The sequence below is a fragment of the Lampris incognitus genome, chromosome 6, assembly GCF_029633865.1.
Source record: "Lampris incognitus isolate fLamInc1 chromosome 6, fLamInc1.hap2, whole genome shotgun sequence".
NCBI classification, from domain to species: domain Eukaryota; kingdom Metazoa; phylum Chordata; class Actinopteri; order Lampriformes; family Lampridae; genus Lampris; species Lampris incognitus.
Window position 1 is genome coordinate 36521560 of NC_079216.1, and position 26498 is coordinate 36548057.

The window sequence follows — 26498 nt, forward strand, 5'->3', positions numbered from 1 at the left end:
CTCATGCATGACAATGCTCGTCTTCATGTGGCCAGAGTGTGTCAGCAGTTCCTGTATGTCGAGGGCATTGATGCTATGGACTGGCCTGCACGTTCCCCAGACCTGAATCCAATTGAGCACCTCTGGGACATCATGTCTCGTACCATCCGCCAACGCGATGTCACACCACAGACTGTCCAGGAGTTGACCGATGCCCTGATCCAGGTTTGGGAGGAGATCCCTCAGGAGACCATCCGTCGTCTCATCAGGAGCATGCCCAGACGTTGTAGGGAGTGCATACAGGCACGTAGAGGCCACACACACTACTGAGCCTCATTTTGAATCGTCTTGAAGAATTTCCACAGAAGTTGGATCAGCCTATTTTTTGTAATTTTCCACTTTGATTTTGAGTATGATTCTGAATCCAGACCTTAATGGGCTAATGATTTTGATTTCCATTGATCATTCTTAGGTTATTTTGCTCTAAACACATTCCTCTGTCTAATAAATAAAGATTTTCAGCTGAAATATTTCATTCATCGAGGTCTATATTGTGTTTTTAGGTGTTCCCTTTATTTTTTTGAGCAGTGTACAATATATTATATACATGCTACCCTTATCATTCCCGCGCTTGTTGTTTAAACAGTACAACACAGTAATTGAGCACTTTATCTGGCTGGGAAAAAAGCCCTTATTTAACCGTACTAAGTTATACGCAGCTAAAGAACAGGGGGGCCTGTCACTCTCAAAGATTGACTGGTATCATTATGCCTTCTCACTCTCCCAACTTTCTAAAATGAATGTTCCTCCAGACCAGGCTCCTGCTTGGGTAAGGATAGAAGAAGAACTAGTATACCCTTCCTCCCTAGAGGCATCTCTGACACAAATGGGAAGAGCAATACCATTCAGGAACCCAGTGTTATCTTTTGCTCGGGAATCTTGGAGAGTGGCACATCATAGTATGAAATCCAATACATATCTCACACCTAAAGCATCCATATGGTACAATAAGAAGCTTCTCATAGGCAAGAAGACATTCATGTAAGAAAGGTGGGCTAGGTCAGGTATACATCTCCTTGGAGATCTGTTTGGGAAAGACGGAATGAAATCCTTTGAGGAAGTGAAGACAGAATATAATCTAGACAAATCAGACTTTTGGAAATTTTTGCAAATTAGGCATTGTATATTGGGCCAGGTAAAATCTGAATTGAATCCACAAACTAGAATACAGGATCTATTCCATACAACATGGATGGGAAAAGGGGGGGCCTCACTATTTTATGTGCATATTAGGGAAGCACACAAGCCACAACTAGAGGGCCTGAAAATGTGTTGGGGAAAGGATGTTGGTGGGGGAGATTTCGACAGAGGTCTGGGAGAAGATTGTTGCATCGTGGCATAAATGCTCACGTGAAGCACAGTCACAACTCATTCATTTTAAGGTGATCAATAGAAGCTACTGGACCCCATGTAAACTGGCCAAACTGAAACTAAGGGACAATGATGCTTGCTGGAGATGTGGGAAGGAGTCTGGGACTTAAGTACATCTACTGTATTATTGTGAGAAGACAGTATGTATGTGGGACAACATTGTTGTTTTTCTGAACGGGATGTTGAAGTTATCACTGATTAAAACCCCAGCACTGTGTCTTTTGGGACTGTTACCAGAAAATGTCAGAATGTCTAATCGGATGAAACTATGGGTACAGCTGGCTCTGATAACTGGCTCTAGAATCAATCTGAGACACTGGAAATCCTCTGCTCCTTCAACCTACAATGAATGGATGGAAACAATGTACGTATAAGATGGCAACATATGAACAAATCACTTATAGAGTGGCGGGTAGAGAGAACATGTTTAAGGAGGTCTGGGGCTTATTCTTCACAGAAATGGAATGTGGACATTGAAATAGATGATTACTCTGCATGAATATTCATATGGACTCTACGGCTATGTGTCTTGTCTAATTGGGTTTTTTTTATTTGTGTATGTTTACTTTGTTTGTTTTTTTTGTTTAGGTGTGTGTTGTTTAAAAACAGGAAAAGAGGACAGTTGAGTTTGTTGGATACTTGTGTTATGATGCATTGTGTTTGTGGATGCAATTGTTGATTTGTCCAGAAAAATATCAATTAATAAAAAAAAAAATAATGGAAGATTTGCTAAGTAATAGGAAAGAACACTTCTGTGCATTGTGTACCCAACTATGTAGGCATATATTACTATCTTGATAATGAGCCCTTAAAATAACAGTAAAATACTTTGAAAATACATTGACTAAAGACCAGGTTTTTGTTGATCGTGCAATCGCTTCCCACTACCTAAAGATAGCAATGCACCAATAATGCACCTGACCACACCTTTTAAGACCAACACACCCATGGGCGCTCAGATGAGCACAAGTACATTTGCTACTTAAACAACGTGGGAACTGGACAGGAAAATGACAACTGCGTTGGTCTGAAACTAGTAAAGACACTTGCTTGACCGCGCTGCTTTGCGCCGGGTGTAAGATAGAGCCCTGTAACATCATTAAAGGCTTGATATACTGTATGTATTATATCACAGGTCTATGTAGATACTATTTATAAAACAAAATTTTCTGCATGCATGCTCCACACCACCAACCCACTTGAATCAGTCTTCTCCTACCTCACCAATCCCAACTTAACCCCTGGATACACACAACTTCAGAGCTGTACTGAATCGGTGTAACAGGAAAGAGTTCAAATAGCAAGATTGCTACCATAAGTTTGTTTGTTCAAATCCCTGCCATCAGGGCGTCATGGTAGCTTGACTAGTTACCTCACGCACCATATCTGGCCTGTTTGTTGTGAGAAAAAAAAAGGAAAAAACTACCGAAAATAAATTTGTAAGAATATTACCACTTGACCCCCACTTGCTCCAGTGGGAGTCACAGTGGCCAATAGTGGCAGACTATGGGGGTTACCATGGAGCTCCTATGTGTGAAGCTGTGGGACTCTTATGAATATGTAGAAGGGTGTTAAGCCAACCTTCCCTGGATAAATAAGGGTTAAAAATAGAGTTGCCGGGCGTCCGGGTAGCATAGTGGTCTATTCCATTGCCTACCAACACAGGGATCGGCGGTTCGAATCCCCATGTTACTTCCGGCTTGGCCGGGCGTCCCTACAGACACAATTGGCCGTGTCTGCGGGTGGGAAGCTGGAAGTGGGTATGTGTCCTGGTCACCGCACTAGCGCCTCCTCTGGTCAGTCAAGGCGCCTGTTCGGGGGGCAGGGGAGCATAGCGTGATCCTCCCAAATGCTATGTCTCCCTGGCGAAACTCCTCACTGTCAGGTGAAAAGAAGCAGCTGGCGACTCCACATGTATAGGAAGAGACATGGTAGTCTGCAGCCCTCCCCTGGATCAGCAGAGGGGGTGGAGCAATGACCGGGACGGCTTGGAACAGTGGGGTAATTGGCTGGATACAATGGGGGAGAAAAAGGAGGGGAACCCCCCCCCCAAAAAAAAAAACAGAGTTGCCTCCCACAGAATTTGACAAAACAAAATGAATCCTCAGACATACTTGTCATTTTTTTCATTTTACTCTTCAGGACCAATTTACTTTCAGCTGAATCATAGCAGCATATTTCTTGCTGTATTGCTGAAAAATAAACAGCTTTCCACCATCTCTTTTTGAGGCACTTAGTTTGATCAAGAAAAAATACAACTATTCCAGAGTGGTATTAATCAAAAAGCACTGCAGGGCCTCACACTTAAATATGTAAATGGCAGCCATATTTACCTACACATTTGAGCACTCAATACAGGCTTTATATTTGTGATTTTCAATACTCCGATTGCAAAACAGTGGTACATGAGGGCAATGCGACTCCCCTTCACAGGTGTTTTGAATTTCAAATTGTTTCTGGGGGCGCATGCAGAAATTCTTCTTTAGCAGTTTCCATCTGGTAAGTTTGTCACAGAGGGTTTTAATTTTGTCCTCGTTCCTCCAGTCAAAAGCAGCGTTCTATAATATGTGCATTTCCTGTTTGAGAATCTTTTCTAAATGATGATGGCATTGAAATGCAGTTTAGCAGTTGCTTTGCGACAAAAGGACATAATGTCAGGACTGTTGGTTTAGTTGTTTTATTCTGAACCAGCCTCTACCAAGAAAATGGCTATATAATCAAGTAGCTTAATAACCAAAAATTTGTAGGACAATATGTCTCCGTCTGTCTGCTGTGCTTCTAAATTGCTGTCAGATTCTCGGAGTAGAAGGCTATCCACCTTTTTATGAGCTGAGCCAGAGTGGGACTCAGGAGGGTGCTGAGTATATCCCCAACCCTAAATCTGTCATATGCCTCCTGTCATCTCAAATTAAATTTAGATTTGCTCTGAGCCTATGTTCTGTGTGTGTGTGAGTGTGTGTGTCTACTTCAATGTTCCATGTGCACTGTTAAAAGTCCTATGAATATGACAAACAGCACCACACACTCCCTGCTTTATTAGGTACCATCAGGTTGATGCTCCAAAAGGGATGGAGACAATATTTCAAAACAAATGGCATAGCTAACATGACAAGCAAGCAGGCTGAAATCATCTCCATTCTCTCAGGCAAAGCAACAAAAAAAAAAAAAACACGCCGCTCTTAGAAATCCCTCTACACAGGATTTAACTAACACCACATCTTTGCCGTGTTTACCTTATGTCATGATGCATTGGGTCCCAGCTGACAAACTCGAGTTCATCAAGACCAGTTAACACCTTGGTTGTCCGTGGCCAACTGATGTGACGTGTGATGGGAACCATTTCGTGACCTGAAGCATGGCCAAGCTGACGGCTACAGCAGGTGCCCATCCTGATGCTCGTGTGGAGCTCTGCACAAGAAGTCTAATTGTGTTTCTTTGGTCTTATCACTCCATCACATCACACCTTAGTTGGCATTTTTGTCTTCCGCTCATTCATGAAACCTTTGGGATGATTATCCTTCCACTCTGGCTCCTCCACGGCTCCCCTCCGCTACCGTTCGTCTGTTTGCTCTCAGGCTTTTATGTAAAAAGGTTACAGTATAGAGGAAGTTGTTAAAAAAAGGGCAAAATTGTAGTTCTCATTTATGCTCTACAAGTCCCCATTTTCCAGGTGTTAAGCAATGTTGCTGCTCTCTCTCTCTCTCTCTCTCTCTCTCTCTCTCTCTCTCTCTCTCTCTCTCTCTCTCTCTCTCTCTCTGTAATTGTTCATTTGTCGTTCCATTTCTCTCTGTTGCTCTCTGTCCAAAGCAGTATCAATCCATCCTCTGTTTCTCCTCTGTCTCTCCCTCTTCTACTGTCTGTCTTCCTTTCTCGCATGATCTTGCTCTCTCTCTCCAGCTAAAATGAGAGTCTGGCCCTGGAGGTTTTGCATGTTTCCCTTACACACAGTGACCAAATTCTTGATGCCTCCCACAGACAGACAGATTTTTAGCTCCACAACACTGTAGCCACCATCATGCAGTCTCTCTCTCTCTCTCTACCATTCCATCTTCCTCACTCTATCCTTCAGTCAATCTTTCAATCCCTCCATTGTGCATATGCATCCTCCACTGTACACAGATGGACCCCCCTCCCCCTATCTTCAACCCCCGCTTGTTGTCCATGGGCATTGGTCGTGTAGAGACATTCCTGCACTTAAATGCTATGTGGCTTTGTAATGTGAAGCCACAACTAATTCAACATCACTGGAAACAACAAGCTCCTGAACAATACTTCCCTTTGTTTGCGCACGGCACATCCCTTTCATACATCTTTCCTTTCTGAGGTCCATTTCCACTGTAGGGTGGAAATTCATGTACTTGGCTGTGGAAATTCCTTATATTGAATTAGATTTTATATTTTCTTGAGGGAGGGGAATTTGCTTCTTCAAAAGGTATACAATAAAGGGTTGAAATCCAAGAATTCCTGTTCATTTGGCAGGCACTTTAAATTGGCAATGACACGTACAATGCCTTCGATAAAGAATCAAAATGTTCTTTCACTGTCTCCTTTGTGTCAAATGTGCTCTTTAATTGGCTTGACATTTACTCACCGATTCAGTCACCAGTATGAGTATATCATGAGAAGAAAAAGGTGGGCTGAAGTGTATCGTTTCTCGATTTAGGTATTTTATCCCGAATTATTAAAATGAATTTATTAAACTGGCATGAAAGAGAATGCATTTAGAGGTCAATTTAGTAAACCTGGTAGAGAAGCAGAAAAATTATGAGACATTTAGAGACCACAGGTCACAGCCAAGAGCCTCTCCTAAGTGTGGCTTGATTCACGACATGAATTTAAATCAGTATGTTGCATAACTGCTTGCAGAAGAGATGAAGAAGGGTGCTTGATGTGGAAAGGAAAATTAATGGCATCAGAGAGCAATGGACAAATACCATGGAGCCATCAGCAACAGGACAAGGTGAAAGAAAATGGGAGTCCAACTCTTCAGTGACAGAGCGAGAGACAGGGCAGGAAAGAGAAAGAGAAAAAGAGAAGATGCAAATGCAAGAGCACAAGAAGTGCTCACGCATAAAGCAAGCAGGTTGAACAGACAAAGTGAAATCAATCCTTTAAATTCTAAAAAAAAACTCTTTAATAAACTTTAAAACTAGAATTGGAGATAAACTGGTAACTGGTAGATTTTGTAGGCCCTGATGGTACAGATTGCTTCCACTCTGCAAGAGACCAAGTTATAATTAACAACAACAGAACTGGGTGAAGTGCATCCTAACACTTTTTAAGAGGGGACAGGCCCAGTTCTAGACCATGGCGGCGGCGGGGGGGTGTTAAGAGATTTGTTTTGGGGGGGGCATAGCTTTCATAGATAAGGTCTCCTGTTTGATTTTGTCACAAAACAAACTTCAATTCCCCTCTAGCAGCAAGGCAACAGAGATAGTGCACAAAAGACACCTCTCCATGCTTCATACTACTCCACTGCTCACTTGGTCGTTACTGTAAAACCTCCCCTCTTGAGTCCGCAACTTGCGGCAAGTCAGTTTATACAGAAGTTAGCCCACTACAACGGTCACAATTCTTTGCAAACGCAGTGATTCAAATAAAAATGGCCTTTGCTCTGACCATCCTGCTATGCTGATTTGAATGGGAATGTGCATTCTACTCCCATTCAATTTCCATGGTTTTGACATTGTCGCTGCCCAATTTAAGTCAACCATGCACATGTGCGATTCACAGCTACGGTTGACATAGATTGGGCAGCGACAGAGAGCAGCATTGGTCAAGCGAGCTAGAGTGTGAATGAAGAGAGAGCAGCGGAAGTGAGAACTAACGTTTTTCAAAGGTTCTATATCACCGCAACCACGAGAGATTCTTGATCTGTGCACAATAAATATTAGGCTGATAGGTCCAGTAGTATGCAAGATTAGCTGTGGACAGATACACATACACGACCAAACGCAATATCCCTTCCAAACTACCATCTGGCTGAGATAATAACCTGCCACCCTGATGTTGACTGTTACAGGGTTGGCAGCAAGCAGCTGACGACCAGTAACCACTGGCACTTACGTATAATGTTTTTGGTGCAAGCACAGCGTTCAATGTTGTGCCATGCCTTGCAGGTGCCTACTGAGGCTTGAAATTCTGATTCATGTTGACTGACTGTTTCGTGAAAGAGCAATGAGTCACCCTGGCCCACCTTTTATGAAACTCAGTGTCAACTATCACCACCACCACAAAAGAACAAATAGCAAAAACTACACTGCACACTAACAAACTGGGGGGGGGGGGGCACCAAGGAGAAAGAAAAAAAGACAAGGAAAATTATCACACTGAGTGTGTGCAAACAGTGATATGAAATGAACGTAACCATGGTGATATAATGGACAGCATGGCAGGCGTAGTCAATGGGTAAATCTGTGGAAGGAAGTCCCTCTGTCCTTTTCATCCCTACAGACATCTGGGCTTTGAGCAGACATGTGCCAAAAAACTGGAAAGGTATCCGGCAGACTCGAGTCCAATTTTATTATTATTATCGTCAAAGGGTAAATCTGTGGAAGGAAGTCCCTCTGTCCTTTTCATCCCTACAGACATCTGGGCTTTGAGCAGACATGTGCCAAAAAACTGGAAAGGTATCCGGCAGACTCGAGTCCAATTTTATTATCATTATCTTTTCCCTGATTGAAACTTTGTCATTGGTGAATTAAAGTCACAGAGAGATTAATGCCGTCTGAATTAAATAATTGTCTGAATTAAGAATACACACTAAAGCTGGGCACACGCCAACAACATTCAAGATCAGTAATTCTGGAAATGCTCTGCATTACAAACACGAGTAATTTCACAAACATTTTGACACTCAGTCATAAATGTGTTTGCGTCAGACAATTAGGTATGGATGGTGTACCAAACACATAATGACATGACTGGGATTATTCTGACTCCTGACACATAAGGACCTCCAGGCTTATAGGATCTTGTGCGTTCCAGTGGGAAACCAATCTACGCAAAGTGGAGGCAGGCTGCCACTCAGCTTGCTGCACTGAAAAAACATGAACACATGAGTAGCAAAACATAATGAATAAATAAAATTTAAACAAATCAAAACAGTGAACTCTCATCTGTGTGTGTGTTTCTCTTCACTCAAATCTCTCAGATCCTTCTTTTCATTTCCACCTCACTACACTTGTACACTAGCTCTTGGCAGTCTACGCTCTTAGAACGAATCACAGATCTCCACAAATTGCAGGACTTGTTCAGGGCTCATGTCAAGTCATAAATATCTAATATGTTGCATGTTGCATGTCAGATAAATTTAGTCGGCAGGTCAGTCACAGAGGTAAAGATTAAATTTGCAAAACCCTCACAGCAAGACAGGCTTAGCTGACTGTCAGTCCTGGCAAAGACTCCGATCAGGACTTCCCATCTGCTTGGCGGGATGGGATGGGCGAATCAGCCTGATCTGCCCGATGACCCCCTTGTGTGAGCCAGCTTAATAATGCTTAAGACCAGTTTGCACACCCACCAGTGAGTTCTCCATCATGGTGCAAGGAATCAAACTCCTGCTATATTTCTTTGTAAAATGTTACAATTTCTTGCAAGCACAAATTACCTTTGCATTGTTCATTGCACATCTGGTGTTTTGGCCAAGTGATCAAGCAATATCTGTGAGGTGTGTGTGTGTGTGGGGGGGGGGGGGGGGAGAGAGAGAGACTCATCACTTCACAGTCTTGTGCAGTGAGTGACTGACGCACTATCTCTTTGTTACTAGTTTTTAAAATTATCCATTCATTATCCAAACTGCTTATCCTGCTCAGGGTTGCGGGGATGCTGGAGCCTATCCCAGCAGTCATTGGGCGGCAGGCAGGGAGACACCCCAGACAGGCCGCTGGTCCATCACAGGGCCGAGTTTTTAAAACTAAGTAAAGTTTTTTTTTTTAATTGTGTAATCTGAGTGGCACACGCGTATCAAGTGGTCTATTTTTTAAGAGCATTTCGTTAGATATATAAATTAGTTATATACAAAAATAAAATTGCTACCTACGTAGAGCTCATTCCCTATTATCTCTGGATCTGCAGATTTGTGGCCTCTGTGTCAGCCAAGACCTTGAGTTACTAACCTCAATTCAAGTGTTATCCTTTGAAAGACTCAATTTATAGCAGCATTTTTTCCTTAACTGTTGCAATTTGATCTAATGATCATTTTCTAGACACAAATGTCATTTCGGACAGCTTTGTTATAGTTCTTCTCATGCCTCTAGTGAATTATGATTAAGAGTGGTACGATAATGGGAAAGACTAATTTTTCTCTCTGTAAAACTACTTGTTGGCAACACAGAACAACTGCATTTTTCTTCTTGCAGACTACTTCTTAGGTTTCACAGAAATACAAATGAAGGGTCTCATAACAGGGTCAAAAACGTGCATGTGGAGGTTACAACGATACGTCTCTTTCCAAACAATGCAGTGTCGATGTTTCCAATCCACCGTCTTCCCAGATTGCTTTGAATCTCACATCAGTCTTGAGAGACTCGAGCTGAACTCAGATCCGCTGTGAGAGGTAGTGAATTAATACCACAGCCCCAGGGCAATGTTAAAAATTCAAGGCATCCATTTTCAGACTTAAGTACAAAGATAGTGCTCGGCTCTGACACACACATAACACGCAGACATACACTGAAATTACACCAACCAAGTGCTCCTGCATCACTATCAGATGCTTAGGTAAAAGGACCAAAGGGAGGGTTTAAAAGACAGAAGAAGACAAAGAGGAGGAGAGGAGAGGCAGTGTGGAAGGGGCAGCTATGGAAAGAACAAGACAGAGCGGAAGAACCCAGGAAGGAGATTCAGAGAGAGAAAGCGAGAGGGGAGAATTTGAATTTTAAAACAGCTTCTCATTTAACGATGACAGGTCTTTTTTAGAATATTAACAAATCGTCTCCTTTACATTAACGTGACCAAAAATACACCATCCTCCATCACAGGACCCAAGATCAATTATCACAGGATCCAAGATCAATTCAGAGAGAGAGAGAGAGAAGAGAAAATTGAGAGATGTCACTTCACTACCCAAACAAGTCACCAGCGGCAAACGTGCCAGACTGAACACAAACAGTTCCAGCGGGGCCTGCCATCATTGACACTAACTTGGGCAACAGTCCAGCCATTGTGTGGCTACTGCTCCTCTCCAGTCTTCCACACCACATGGAGACGGGACACGACCAAGGAGAAATCAGTGAACTATTGTCACAGAAAAGTCCCCTACCAGAGCAGCCACATCAGGACAAACGGGCTACATTCATTTGATGGCTTAGACACACATATACACACCTGCTTATTAGCAACCACCATATGTTATGTTGTGTGGCCTGAAGAGTGAGAGGCTGCAGCTGTGATGTGTCATGATGTGAGGGGACATTTCCATCCCACTGTCTATCATACGTCCTGCACCGACTCTTCCTGTCCTGCTAGGCGTGAAGTGGTGTTATTTTGACAGCTGCCAATATGTCCTTGCACCTACCTTATAAATCCCTATGCAGTTTCTAATTTTGTCAAACAGATCGCGTTATGGTGGTACTGCTGTTCTTGTGAATCTTTGAATTGAGCTTCCGGGGTCGAAAAAAATGTGCACACATGGACACATGAAAAGCCTCACACAAAAAACACAAACCTTTGCCAACAAGCGCGTCAGACACACACACACACACACACACTGATTGATAGGCTAATAATCACCTGGTGACAGCACTGCATGGGTACTTCAGCTTTGCTGGTGGTGCAGGGATGCGGTGAGTCAATCACCAATGATGAGCTCATCCCATTTCATAACTAATAGTAATAATACTATTAATCCGGGTTTTTTTTTTTACTTTAAATGATATGACCTTTAAAAGGAATTGCAAACTGAAAATCAAACCAACATTATCACAATATAACAAATTAAATAAGCAGAAAACAGGAAGTCATCATAACTACATTTAGAGCATTTGATTTTCATTCGATTTCCAACATTTCCTAAAATTAAAATTAAAAAAAAAAATCTCTTCAACAGAAGATGAAGTGGCTCCAACAGCTCCATGAACTGGAACACACGACCCATGTTGACAATTTATTTCACAGATAAAGTCATAGACTTATGGCTCTAACAACAATCCTGATCATCCATCCATCCACCCATTATCTGAACCGCTTATCCTGCCCTCAAAGTCGCAGGGATGCTGGAGCCTATCCCAGCAGTCACTGGGCGGTAGACAGGGAGACACCCTGGACAGGCGGCCATCACAGGGGAATTTGCTTAAAATTAAAAATCACTGTTATGATTGCAATCTTTTGTCTCTATAACATGTATAACAAAACACTTTTCTATGCATGTTTCGGTATCTTGCATCAGCGACCTGATTATTTGACATTAGAAATGAAACAAAGTGCTTCCCTTTTGATGTGCTAACATCCGCAGGAACCACAGTCACTATACAGAAATACAGACGGATGAAAGCTTTGAAGCTCGACACATTTCGCTTGGCGAGAGGAGCAGAGGGGCACCATCGACTCAATGTCAATGTCTCCTCTCTCCGTTTCATCCGCCCTCTTGACCTCACAGAGACACACAGATGGCAAAATATAAGGGAAGTGGGTAGAGGGAGTTAAGCATGCAGTGAGATACAAAGAGAGAACGAGTGACAGCAAGAAACGGAGGGAGAGAAAGACACGCAGCAAATCAGAGAAGGAGACGGCGTGTGAGAAAGAGGGGACGGACAAAAGAAAATGAAAGAGGGAGTCAAGCCAGAAAAAGAGGAAGTGCATGTGAAGGAGACAGAGCGCACAATCGTGCACAACAGACAGAAGCTGCCTCAGCAGATGCTATCTCCTGGGAAGCCTCTTGGATTTGTTGATCAAGCACTAGTCTTATTTCTGATTATATTCACTGCAAAATAATTTTTAAAAAATCGATCTGCTCTCCAAACTTCTTATTTCTCTCACCTTCTGAGGCAAACTGACATCAAAATGTTCAAGTTCATTCCACCCCAGTTGCCAACATTCCTTGACAACACCGTGTTATTTCCCTTGGCTTTTTGTGCGGTGAAACAGCGAAAGTTATCCGGCTGAGCTTTATTAAATCAAAACATGTAAGCGAGCTTTAATGAACCACAGCCCAATTTTTTGCCAAAATAGCAGCTGCGCTCCGTTTCAGAGCTGGAGAGCATGCAAAAATGTGTAACTTTCTTTAAATCCTCTGAACTCAAACAGAGTCACGTTGCACAGATCTAAAATGGGAAACTATGGCGCGGTCCCCGCCAAGGACTTTTGCAAAGACACCATCAACTTTAAGGCGTTGAGTTGTGTGGGGAATAAACAGATGAGTCACAGTCTGAAGAGTATGATATTAATTAAACAATCTATAATGGGGAATTATAAGAGAAAAGATAGCATGGATTGTTAAATTGTGCCTTGCATGTAGAAACAGCTGTAGCAAGCACATACCTAGAAGGTACTTCATTAACTACGAAAAAAAAATCTAAATCTAAGGAGACAACAGCAGACAATTGTCCTTGGGTTGCCATTTATTTACGAGAAATAATCTTTAACTTTCCTGTTGTTCCAAGAGTAAACAGGGAAACTGGATACCCACCTCGAGAGTGCAAAAACAAAAAGAAAAAGCTATTGTTTGCAAAGCTTTCTCCTTGCAAATCTTTTATTTGGCTGCCAAGGAACTGTTGGTTCTTTGGTTTAGCCAGAAGACCAAAACAAAGCCCCTTTTCATTTTAAGACAGCGAGTGCTATGCAGCGAGAACAAATCAAACCTACATTTTTGTCTTCACGTCTTCAGACTTCATCTTTGATTTATGTGATTTATAATGTTTGTTTTTCTTTCCCTTTTGTATCTGTCTAAGTGGGAGAGTACTGCCGGCGTCGTGTGTGGCTGCCGCTTCCCCCTCTCGCAGCCCCCCTTCCCATCCACCCCTGTATGTCTGTGTGATGTTTATCTGTTGTCTCGTTTCACCCCGTTTACTGTAAAGCGACTTTGAGTGTTAGAAAAGCGCTATATAAGTTTAATTTATTATTACATTTTTACAACTTCATTGTGATTCATCCGTTTCATTACCATGCTGAAAAGCATTTTATGTCATCTTCTTCTTCTTTCGGCTTGTTCCCTGTTAAAAGCATTTTATGTCATCATTTAAGATTAAAAAAAAATGTGTGTTGCTCATAGGCCAAAACATCCAGAGCATATATTCCATGATGGTGTTTTTTTCTTGCCTTGACCAAATTATCGCAATGCAGCCAGTCTGGTGCATTTCACCAAAGCACTGCTGCTCTCTCTGAGAAACAACATCCATGTTCAGACTCACAGAGGGTTGAATCAGTTCATCTTGACACAACGTTTATTGAGACAGAAACGTTTCATCACTCATCTAAGTGACCTCTTCAGTCTAAACTGACTGCAGGTATCCCCACCCTTATAAACAATACAGTGGCATAATGACCGAAAACAATGATCGGTTTCATATGCAAACTGACCATTAACTAGAGTTACAACGGCCATGTGTACTATTCACAGAGGATTTGAGAAATGGTTGCAATCACAGCACTTGTAAGATGGCGAACTGATTCAACTTTCTGTGATTTCCTTATCTGGATTGTGTAGCATGCATCAAGACATATTCATGTTCCTTCATTATTTTGCCCTCAGAATGAACAACCATCATTTTATTCCTTAATCAAGAGTAACACATGACCTGTCTCTCTTCTTTTCAACTCTCACTTTCATTGCACTTCTCTATCTTCCATCATCACCTTTGGTCCAGCGAAATATGTTCTTACATCTCTTAACTGTACTGTGGCTCTGACCTTCAAAAGCTAGTTATCGCAGGTTGTTGTTGCTGATCTCTAAGTTATCGTACTCCCCGACTCACTCTGGTTAAACTGTCACATTGTGACTTTATCTCAAAAGCAACAGCTCCATGTCATCAAGCTGTAGGAAAACTGCAGATAACAGGTTACAATAGCAGCTTTGTTACGAAAATGGCACTGGTTCAAATTTCTTGTTGATCTGGCAAATATATATAAACTAGAAGAACCCCGCTACAATGTAGCGGTTTGGTTATCCACCCGTCTAAATCTCCCTCTTCTTCATCCTGCCAGCTAACCACCTTCCCCCTTCCCCTAAACCCCCCCCCACTCCAACTCCCTCCCCCCAAATGCTCAGAATCATCTGAAATGCCGAGAAAAGTGGTTTTTAGCTATTTTTAGAAAATGCATATTTTGCATAATTATGCGTAATTATTATAATTATTTTAATTTGCTGCTATTTTTCTGGTCCTCTCTGGAACAATACCTACCACCTCCAAAAAAAATTAGGATCATAAGTGCATTTTTGCAAAAATGCATTTATTTTGCATAATGCCAAAACATTTCTAAGTCCCAGAAATTTTTTTTTATATAGGTGAAAAAAATCAAAGATGCTCAGAATCATCTGAAATGCCGAGAAAAGTGGTTTTTAGCCATTTTTAGAAAAATGCATATTTTGCATAATTATGTATAATTTTAATTTTCTGGGATTTTTCCCATACTCCCTAGAACAATACCTACCACCTCCAAAAAGAATTAGGATCATAAATGCTTTAGTTTTCGGTCCCGCTATCTACACTAACACACACACACACACACACACACACACACACACACACACACACACACACACACACACACACACACACACACACACACACACACACACACACACACACACACACACTAACACCACACACACACACACATTCCGAAAATATGAGTAGATTTTTTTTTTTTTTTGGCGGGAGCACGGAAAAATCTCTCCTGTCCCTCAAATGCCATCATTGAGGTGCATTTGAACAAACCTCTTGACGTGCAGCTTGTCCGATGACACTGCTCAGTGCCTGGAGGTAGAAGACTGTCGATGTGTGTGTCAGCACTGAGAAGCCGACAGTTGCTGACAAAAAGTCAGTATTCACTAAGCCAACCTCCACTAGACAGACCTAAATAAAAGGAGGAATTCATTCATACCTCATTATGCGGTATACATACTACATTTGTTTCATCCAGACTTGATTACTGTAATGTTCTGTTTTCAGGTCTGCCACATGCTAGTACTAAAAGTCTTCAGATGGTTCAGAATGCTGCTGCTAGAATCCTAACTAAATCTAGGAAATTTGACCATATTACACCAATTCTTGCCTCCCTCCATTGGCTTCCTAACCATGTTAGATCAGAATTCAAGGTCCTTCTGCTGACTTATAAAATCCTAAATGGGCTTGCCCCCATCTTACCTGTCTGATCTCCTTAAACCGTACATTCCATCTCGAGCTCTTCGTTCTAAAAATACAGGGCTCCTGTGTGTACCCAAAGTTAAAAAGAAGTCAGCTGATGGCAGGCCTTTTCCTATCGTACCCGTTCTAGTGGAATAACCTCCCTGCTGCCATCAGACAATCAGTCTGAGTCCTTTAAATCCAAACTTAAAACTCATCTTTTTGCCTTAGCCTACAATTAGTTGCCTTTAAGTTGAGTACTTACTTCACAATCTGTACTGCATGGCGAGTTGGTTTCCTGTCTCAATGAATTTACCAAGCACTATTCTGCCAATGAGATAATAGCATATACGACTAACTGATGACTTAATTGATTATGACTAATGACTATTGCAAACTGTTCTCTTCTCTCACATGTCTTCTCCTTTCTCTTTTTCTGTGTGTCAATGGTGGCATATGAGTCTCTCCCCTGTGCACGTACAGTTGGTCCTCCTCCCAGGCCTCCGTGGTGACGGTGGTTGTCACCTAGACACTGCTTGGCAGTCCCCTCATCACATTTTCTTTTTATATACGTCTTATAAATCCATATAATTTTGTTATCCTGTTTCAATGTTATATCCTTCTCTCACCAAGATGTATGACTTTTTCTTTTCTTGTTTTTTTGCGTGGTGATGCTGGTCGCATGGCTTGGGTTCTGGGCTGTTTCGGTGGTGTCTGGATACTGCTTAGTACCCTGCTCATCATATTCTTCATAAATAATCAATTCAGTGTTGTATTCTGTTCAATCTTCTGTTCAGTCTTTCAATGTTGTATCATGTAAATTGTGTAAACACAACATCCATTACACGTTGGCCGTCTTGGGAGAGAGATCCCTTCTCTGTTTGCTCTCCCTATTTTTTTCTCCATTAAAGGTTTTTTTAGGGAGTTGTCCCTTATGCAACGTGAGGGTCTAAGGACCGGATGTTGTAAAGCCCCTTGAGGCAAATTTGTAATATTGGGCTAAACAAATAAAACTGACTTGATTTTTTTTTTTTTTTTTGTATAGTACTAAGCCTTCAATGAGGACCCTGGTCTACACCAGAAGTGACTTAGCCGGGGGCATATGGATAGTGTAGTAGTCTACTCCATTGCCGAAAAAGACGGGGATCTCCGGTTCGAATCCCTGCGTTACCTCCAGCTTGGTCGGGCATCCCTACAGACACAATTGGCCGTGTCTGTGGGTGGGAAGCCGGATGTGGGTATGTGTCCTGGTCTCTGCACTAGCGCCTCCTGTGGTCGGCCGGGGCACCTGTTTGGGGGGAGACTAGGGGGAATAGCGTGTTCCTCCCAAGCGCTATGTCCCCCTGGCGAAACTCCTCACTGTCAAGTGAAAAGAAGTGGCTGGAGATCCCACATGTATCGGAGGAGGCATGTGCAGCCCTCCCCGGAACGGCAGAGGGGGTGGAGCAGTGACCATGACGACTCGGAAGAGTGGGGTAACTGGATGGGTAACAATTGGGGAGAAAAATCTAAAATTTTAAAAAAAATTTAAAAATAAGGTAGACATAAATGAGAGCCAGTTACATGTCACATGATCTGCCCTTATGTGACACAACCAACGGAAACTTACTACTCCTGACATAATTGTAAGCTGCTTTGAGATAAGCCTCTTTGTCACAGTTTCATGATACCATCATTGTGCTTACACTGCCATTCATGTTTCAGAATCACTAAAATCACCGCGCAGTAAAGTGAGGCCCACAACCCCATGTCAATGTGTCATTCAGTGTATTGTAAGTAACATATTAATGTCATTTTGTCAAAGCTGAGTGGATCAAAGTGACCCAGGAGTAAAACCCTGTAATGCCATAACAGAACCATTTTAATCAGGATGTCCACCCCATCGGACCCCCTGTCTACTTCTGTTACCAACAATCCCTCCAGACGTCCCCCCCCCCCCACCTCCCTCTCTCCCTCTCCAGCAGGAGAGTTTTACCTTCCGACTTAGACCTGATCCGGCCTCCTGCTGGGGGTTGGGGGAAAGAGAGAGCAGAGGACCCATCTGTAGTCCCCTTAGAGACAAACAGGAAAAGAAGAAGAAGAAAAGCCCAGTGTGTGTGTGTGTGTGTGTGTGTGTGTGTGTGTCAAAGAGAGGCAGGAAGAGGGAAAGAGGAAGAATATTCTTAGTCAAACAAGCACCTCAGAGGTGATGACTAATATGTGTCCTCTGAGGGAGAGGTTATGTGTAATTGAGTTCTGCCTGAAGAGTAGAGGGGGTGGAGGTACTCAAACAAACCGACTTTGCACTTAAGTACCTCTGACCCCCCCCCCCCCCCAATACACACACACACACACACACACACACACACACACACACACACACACACATCATCATCATCATGAGCCGACCATAGCAGGATTATTGCCACAAGCCCGGGCAAGAAACAGCGGAGCAGAAACAGCAGGGAGGGATATGGACGTCGTACTGCTCAAACAGCCGAGGGGCAGATACACAAGCTGGCCGCCAACGCTGCTGCTATATCCACGATGAGCTCATCGGCACCTATGGGAGTCAGGTGCTCAACATGTTTAATAGAGAAGCGGAGTGCCTGTGAGACATCTTCAAATCATAAGAAGAAGATTGTGAGTCCTCCAAAAAGCATGCTGCAGCTCTGACAAGGTTGAGAAATGCCGTTCATGGCATTATGACGTGAATTCATCATTAATTCACCATGTTTCCCACTGCCCCGAAAAAGACATTGACTGTTTGTGAAATGTCTGGTACAGCCAATTTTTTTTGGTAGTTCTTTCTCACTAAAATTTCTGTGTGGGTTTATTGAATGATGCTTGCCAGCTACACGGCCTGTGTAAGAATCCATAGTGATGTTACGGTGGTGCTCCATCAAGTGGCCAGCACACCATCATACCCATCACACTGATAAACAGACCTGCACCCTGCAATGACTCCTTGGTCTGTGAATGAGTCACCCAGACCAGACTGTGGCACAAAAAGCAAAAGAAATTGTCCTGAGAGGACCCTAACTTCAGTCCGCAAACTCTGTTTTGATACAGAACCATGGGAGATCTCTCTTTCTACTGCTTAAAAAAAAGAAGATAAAAGCCTTGGATCGAGTTAATAGCAACTCCCACACACTTTGAAATACAGCACCATTGAAAGGGCCTGCCTGGTTTAAAAAATTAGACTTGTTTTCATGGCAAAACCCCTGAGTAACTGAGACCTATGAAATCTCTGGAATCTGAAAAGTACATTCCAACACGGAGGGACCTGTTGTTCTTTTTGTTGGATTTTCTCTTTTTTTCCCCATTTAGAAGTGGTCTCAAAGCAGACACCCTGGAGGAAACGTTACAGACCTGGCCTTTCAACAAAACAAGTCTACTTTTCCTCTAGAAGAGGATATTGAATTCTGAAGGGGGTTGTTACCTTGGTATTTTTGTACTAGAAATACTGTTTATAAAAAGGATTGTAGAGGAAATGATACAAAAAGCCCTGCCTGTGCCCTATAGGGACTGTGAAAGTAATCAGTTTGTCTAAGCTAATGTTGGTGGACAGCAAAGCAGTAGGTGATGAGAGAAGTATTTCTAGCTCTCTCCCTCTAGTCAGTAGAATAAGTCTAAAAACACAACACCAAAGATGATTTTAAATTCAGATCAATATCAAGACACTCAAGTCTTATGCAAAACTAATCTTGAATTAGTATGCAAATCAGCATATGCAAGGTTTATATCTCAGCTGGGTGGCGGTTTGTCTGGACCAACATAATATACAGCCTTAAGTCCTGCACATTCATGTATGACAGACTATACAAAGACATTGTATTAATACTCTCTCTATGGCTCAACAACATATTATCCTAACTTGCCACTGTAAGATACATGGACAATTACATAGTGTGTATGCAAACCAAGTATCTCTCTGTTTGATTTATGGCATGTCTCCAAATTTGCACACATGGCACCTTGATATCCAGTCAAACAAAAACATGCTGTAGGCACGTCTGACATATATGTGGACAAGCAAAAAACAAGCTTAATGTCTTGAAAAACCCATAGTAGATTAGTTTCAGCATTCATGGTCATTTTGAGGATAGTGCAGACTTAATTAAGCACACACACACACACACGCACACAGAAATTTATCAAAACAAGACATCACCTCAAGCTTAGGTGTCTAAAATGATGTCCTATACTTTCCACAATTAAAAGTGGAATTTTACAACAAGTCTTATTCGAAACACTTTCAACCCTAACTGGTTTGTGATCCAACTTTAACTGAAAGCAAATGAGAGCAAAACATATGCAACAAAGTAATTAACATTAGGCTAAATATATCTAGATAATTTGCCCGTCAGAGCGCCTCAGAGTCTTGTCCTGTTATCTGTTATCTAGTGACTGGCTGTTATCCCCAAAGCCCTATCTATCACAGCAATAGTTAAACAAGGACAAGTCATAACAGTAAAGCTGAGAGTGGTTGTAGAAACAGAACAGGATCACAATATGATAGCCGATTACCTAACAGAGTGGACTGTGGAGCTAACAAACTTGAAAACCAATGCAAAAAAAATATATAAGGCTAAGTGAAACAGCTGCAAGTCATTTACAGTAAAGCCGCTAATCTGTGGCTTTTGCAATGAGGATTGTATCATCATATCTGGCGACGGACAAAAGACATTTTTCTAGGCATCATTACTCTGAATTTGATTTCAGCTGCAAAGATGAAAACGTGTTGGTCTCCTATCATTTTGGTAGCAAACTAGTTAGCTGGTAGAGACTAACTTTTTAGCCCATGTATACTTGCCCTCACCTAGTATACAGAATGATATTTCAGTTTTGGGTGTGTTTCTTCACTAAAAAGCAGCTAGTTCAAATTTTTTAAAAGCCCTCTAGTCTTTTCCATGTTCACAATTAAGGAAACGTTTGCAAACTATGCCAGTATTGTACTTTAAATTATATTGGACTGTCTAGTCTTATCGCATTAACTGTAGCAAGCACACACATAAATGTATCTAATGCCATCTATCTCTGTGTTTAGATAACTGGGTAAATGTTTGTAGAGGGTAGTGAATTATTGATTATTCCTCTCCAATGTATCCCTGTCCAAGCAAGGTCACTTATAAAATAACTTGAATAGTGTGCTGCTGCAGCCAGTCAAACTACATTCAGTTCTCCATCTGTCCAACAGGTGGTTTACAGCTCGCATATTACTGCTGAGAACAATAGTGGAGACCAATGGGATCGCCAAGGCGTCCCCGGGTTGGCGACACACACCTTATCAATCCCCCCCCCCCCCCCCCGACACACACGTATGGTGAGGAATTAGTGGCCGGAGCCATATTTAGCTTCGTGCTAACAACAAGTAATGCGTAGGTTGCATGTAACAAGCACTCCTTGCAACAAACGTCAATCACGAGTGACGGTGTGTTAGCAAAAGGGCCAGTTAAAAAGGGCCACTTACTTTATGAAGTAACTGGCCCCGTCGTCCGTGAAACCTTCTTCCCATCCCCGCGGTAAGTCTACAAAAAATGTACCGTGAAGACAGGCGCGTGTCACCTTAAAGTTTTCCTTTCAACCACTCGGGGCCTACTTCTGTCAACAGTGTGCAAATAATAATAATGATGATAATAATAAATGTAAAGGCACCTCCGCAGAAGAGTCGATAGTAATTATCTGGCGCTGTTTGGAATAAGCACGTTTGGAAAACAAATGGAAAGCCTCACCTGAGCGGATCATGTGTCCGGAGTTGACAGGCTTGCCCGACCGGGGATGGAGCCAAGTAGTGGTACGCATGTCATCGCTGCGGGAGAGAGAAAGAAAAGACACCTGTTACACCGAGAGGAAGCGCAATACGTGCCAACTCACGCTAAACCCTTCCGCAGAAAGCCCGACGCGTTCGTTATTAGCCTCGGCAACGCGTTCAAATTGTCCGACTCACTTAACGAAGAAGACCCTGCCGTCCTTGCAGACGCCGTAGGACCAGTGTTCAGGTAAGGTGTCCCGCCCGAGCGGCGCCGCCATGATCCGGTCTGAGGTCCCTCTTTTTATTTCATTCCCTCTCTCCGGGGAGCACAATGATTACCGCTAGGGCACAGGAACCCTTAAAGGGGAGGGCGATTGTCTTCAATAGCGAGAGTGGCGCGACGGCTCCGCCGGCGTTTGGCGTTTTGGTTTTTTTTTAACCGCCGACAGTAAATAGGGAGACCCGTGAATGGCAGAATGAGCCGTTTTGGGAACAGGAGTTCCACAACAACAACAAAAAACACTTAACAATTCATTCTTTGGTTTATTTTTTTGACGTTTTAAACCAACGAATGCTCTCTAAGTGAATATATAAGATTTGTTTTCTCCGTTTCGAAACTCACTGACAGCGCTTTGCTAAGTGCTTTACTGAAGCACAGACCACAAGTATAATAATAATGATGGCAAGTCGTTCTTGAAAAAGATGACATAAAATGCTTTGTCTAGCAGTAACCTCACTTAATTAGCCTAATACACGACGTAGTGCTTTCATTTTCCACCTTTTTCCAAGTCAGATTTAATGTTTTGAGTTTATAACCATGATTTGCTGGGGCACTAAATCAAAGCCATCACCCAGAATATGATCTAAGATATCATCTATCACATAAAATTATCACATTTTGTTTCAGTATACGCAGTCAAAACTTTTGTTATCGTATTTGCATCACTTTTCAAATGCTGGGTCTAGTTTTCGAACCAGTCCCTTCATTTGTTTTACAGTCTTTACAAGTACATACCATGACCATTCTCTGATGTAGTATGTAATCCCCGGATCAGAGCATTCTCCAAATACCTTTAACAACAGGCCTGTTTCACAGTTTTGTGCTAGTTCATTTGGGGTTGTGCTGTAAACACATTGTTGGTGGGTTTCTCCAGACCGTCATTAAAGTCAATAAGCCCCTCCAACAGTGTACACACAACCTGTTCTGAATCATACAACAAGATCTGTGAGGTCACTGATATTGTATGTGCCAAAGTGACTCCTACTCCAGAAAACTTGTGGTAACTTGCTTATAGTAACACTGAGACACCCTTTTTCCATTGGGCCCACTCTGACAACAACTGTTATTTTGAATTCCATTCTTGGGAAAAAAAACAGATCACCTATTTTTTTCTTAACTCCCCAGTGGCCAGGAAAAATGTAATTTCGAGCGTGGTACGTCATTTGTGATAGATAAAAACATTGACAAGTTGATGTTTATCACGCTCCACTTTTTGGTCTCAAAGCCTTAGTGCTTAAGTCATGAAGCATATTCATAACAATGGAATATACTGGAAACGAAAAGTAAAGTAAAAAGATGAGTGCATTTATTGCGGAGGTAAAGCACGGTGTTTTTTTCATGACAAAGCAGAATCCTGATAGATTTTTTTCCGGCAGCAGTTAGAGAGCAGTCAATACTTTCCCCCGGTATTGGCTACAATGTTTAGCCACGAATTTGTTATGCTGAATATGAGGCTGCCAGGGAAGAGGAAAAGAGGAAGGCCAAAGAGGAGGTTTATGGATGTGGTGAGAGAGGACATGCAGGGGGCTGGTGTGACAGAGGAAGATGCAGAAGACAGGAAGAAATGGAAATGGATGATCCACTGTGGCGCCCCCTAACAGGAGCAGCCGAAAGTAGTAGTAGTAGTTGTAGTTAGAGAGCAGTCAGTGAAGTCTTTCCTTCCTGTTTGGACTCGAGCAGCCCTGCATAGCACCACCAGCAAGTCCAGGTGTTGAGCTATTCCTCCCCTCTCTGCAGCACTTTGGCAGCTGATGAAAGACAAAGAACTGAGGTTATGAGGGGAAGAAAATAGTAAAGCTTGACTAAACTTACATGTGTATTTGTTCAATTTCAATGTACTGTTGATGCCCCTATTCATTCTCTTGATAGTTTGAATATCATCTGAATGTTGTATGGGACACAGCAGAGTAAAGGTTCACCTTTATGATAAATGAAAATCAACAAATGGTGACACCGATGATACACAAGCACGTGACTATTGGGCACACCTCACAAATACACACATATAAATAAGCAAATGGCCCTGTGATGGCCTGGCGGCCTGCCCAGGGTGTCTCCCTGCCAGCCGCCCAATGACTGCTGGGATAGGCTCCAGCATCCCCACAACCCTGAGAGCAGAATAAGCGGTTCAGATAGTGAACGGATGGATGGCTGAAATGAAATGGCAAAATTACCTCCTGGATGGCAGCTAAGTAGACTTCATGTGGTTTGGACTTCTTCAACATTTCTCAATGTTGCTGTGCCTGAGCTCCAGTGAATGTCAACCCCTATATCTTCTTCTCCCTGTGTTTTGTGAAGAGTTAATGATTTGCACATGACATTGCTGGTTCCTTCCAAGGTATGCTGTTCAAAACTTGAATCTTCACTGTTCTCAACAGTGTAAGGGTCATCTCTCATCTCAGTATACCTGCTGATTCCTCTGGTCACCACTAGATAGCAGTGATAGACTTTTTTTTTGGGGGGGGGGAGCAGGCTAGTTATGCCAGATGAGTTTTGTCTACTTTGTTTCATATTTAAGTTAGGGAGTTGCTATGTATATATGAGTACATGAGTGAAACAGCATGAACCTGATAGTGTTCAGAGTTAAGAAAACATCTGAAGAAACAGAAAGTGATGACTGATATTTGAGGAAAATGCCAGAGGAGATAATTAACACCCAATTAAGCTCACAAAAAGCCACCAACAGGATGAGATAGGAATGATAAAACATGCAAGCTTCTTGCATAGAAGACATCAAAAATTAGATGAAACGGGGCTGGGAGCAAGGGAGGATGAAAAAATAAAGAAAAGAAGAGGACAGACAATTGAAAAGTCAAGTTTTATTAATCCAGGCAAATTAGACGTTTAAAGTCCCCTGTGGGGGAATATAGTCCCTCACTTCAAATTGGCCATGTTGAAGTCTTGAGTGGGGTTTTTTTAAGCTCTCAAGAATTCCTATAATTTACCAAATATGACCTTTTATTCTTATTTACAACTTAGAACAGCCATGAAAACGTATGGGTCCCATGGGGTCGAACACTGATCAGTTATCCTTTCGTTTATCTTTAAAAGAAAAAAATCTTTTTTTAATGGTCCGTTGTCAACTCTATAAAACCATATGAGAAGCAGTCGCAGCTCCAATGGGGATATTTGTGGTTTGGAATGTGAACATGAAGGATTTCCAACATAACATGAACTGGCAAAAAAGTGTGTTTCTCATCAACCATCATCTTACACGCTTTTACTTGTATTGCTTGAATTTATCTTACTCCTATAGGGATGTCAACTCCAGCTGACACAATCTCATTTTACATTATGTGATATTAAGGCTTTGGGAACATAAATGCACATGATGTGGGGACGTCAATACATGAAGATATTTTGGAGTAAAATTGCACTCTCTTTATCACAGATAATTAGAGCTCAGGTAACCCTGCATCTCAAACATTGTATTGCTCAGTGATGACTAAAATTTGCAATTAACAATTAAGTAGAAAACAGTGTTCTTGGCAGGTGTGACAGCAGCTAAGAAAATGTTGGTTGCGAGGTGGAAGGCTCCATATACTCTTTATCTAAGCCAGTGGCTCTTGCACAATGAATGGTGTTAACAGAACTGTGACAGGAAGTTTGGATGATGGAATTGAAAAGGTGAAATTGAATTTTGACACCACAGACTTTTAAGTACTGTGAATTGAAAATATAGTAGTGTTGTGAATTGTTGTTGTCAATGACAATGCCGGTGTATATGAAATAATTGGGCAGCACGGTGGCCCAGTGGTTAGCGCTGTCGTCTCACAGCAAGAAGGTCCTGGGTTCAAACACCGGAGTTGTCCAACTTTGGGGGTCATCCCAGGTCGTCCTCTATGTGGAGTTTGCATGTTCTCACCATGTCTGCGGTGGGTTTTCTGCGGGTGCTCTCGTTTCCCCCACCATCAAAAGAAACATGCATGTTAGGGTTAATACTCCTGTCTGTGTCCCTGACCAAGGCAATGGCAAAAGAACTGCAGTTGGTCCCTAGGTGCTGCTCCTAGCTACACAGCCAGGATGGGTTAAATGCAGAGAAGAATTTCCCCACGAGGATTAATATGGTATATCTAAATCAAAAAAATCTTAGTGCCGGTCCCAACCCCGGATAAATGGGGAGGGTTGCATCAGGAAGGGCATCCAGCATAAAATCTTTGCCAAATTAAATATGCCGATCAAATATAAGATTTCCATTCCGGATCGGTCGAGGCCCAGGTTACCAATGACCGCCACCGGTACTGTTGGCCAGCAGGGTGCCAGTGGAAACTATGCTACTGTTCGGTGAAGAAAGAGAGGGAGAAGGCATGTCCAGAGGCAGTGAGAGAGGAGGAAGGGTAGGAGTGTGGAGGTGAGAGTAAGAACTTCGAATGTTGGCACTATGACTAGTAAAGGGAGAGAGCTGGCTGATATGACGGAGAGAAGACAGGTAGGTATACTGTGTGTGCAAGAGACCAGGTGGAAGGGGAGTAAGGCCAGGAGCATCAGAGGTGGGTTCAAACTCTTCTACCGTGGTGCGAATGTGAGGAGAAATGGGGTAGGGGTATTTCTGAAGGAAGAGTATGTCAAGAGTGTGCTGGAGGTGAAGAGAGTGTCAGACAGAGTAATGAGTATGAAGCTGGATATCGAAGGTGTATTGATGAATGCTATCAGCGCATATGCCCCGCAAGTTGGGTGTGAGATGGAAGAGAAAGAAGAATTCTGGAGTGAGTTAAATGAAGTGATGGAGAGTGTACCCAAGGAGGAGAGAGTGGTGATTGGAGCGGATTTCAATGGGCATGTTGGTGAAGGG

General features: G+C 42.4%; 1 protein-coding gene across 6 annotated transcripts in view; it reads right to left on the reverse strand.

Annotated features, from left to right (window-relative positions):
* plekha7a (pleckstrin homology domain containing, family A member 7a) overlaps positions 1–21704 on the reverse strand; it is a 230886-nt gene extending 209182 nt beyond the window's left edge. For all 6 annotated transcript variants that reach the window (XR_008810349.1, XM_056281276.1, XM_056281279.1 and 3 more), the window contains exons 1-3: positions 21622–21704; positions 21407–21483; positions 21145–21202 (exon numbers count right to left, since the gene is read on the reverse strand). Coding sequence is in view for 5 of the 6 variants with exons in the window: in XM_056281276.1 (XP_056137251.1) it covers positions 21145–21202; positions 21407–21483; positions 21622–21704 (218 nt within the window). In the remaining variant the exon portion in view is untranslated. The remainder of the gene's footprint in view (positions 1–21144; positions 21203–21406; positions 21484–21621) is intronic.
* Between the last annotated feature and the right edge of the window lie 4794 nt (positions 21705–26498).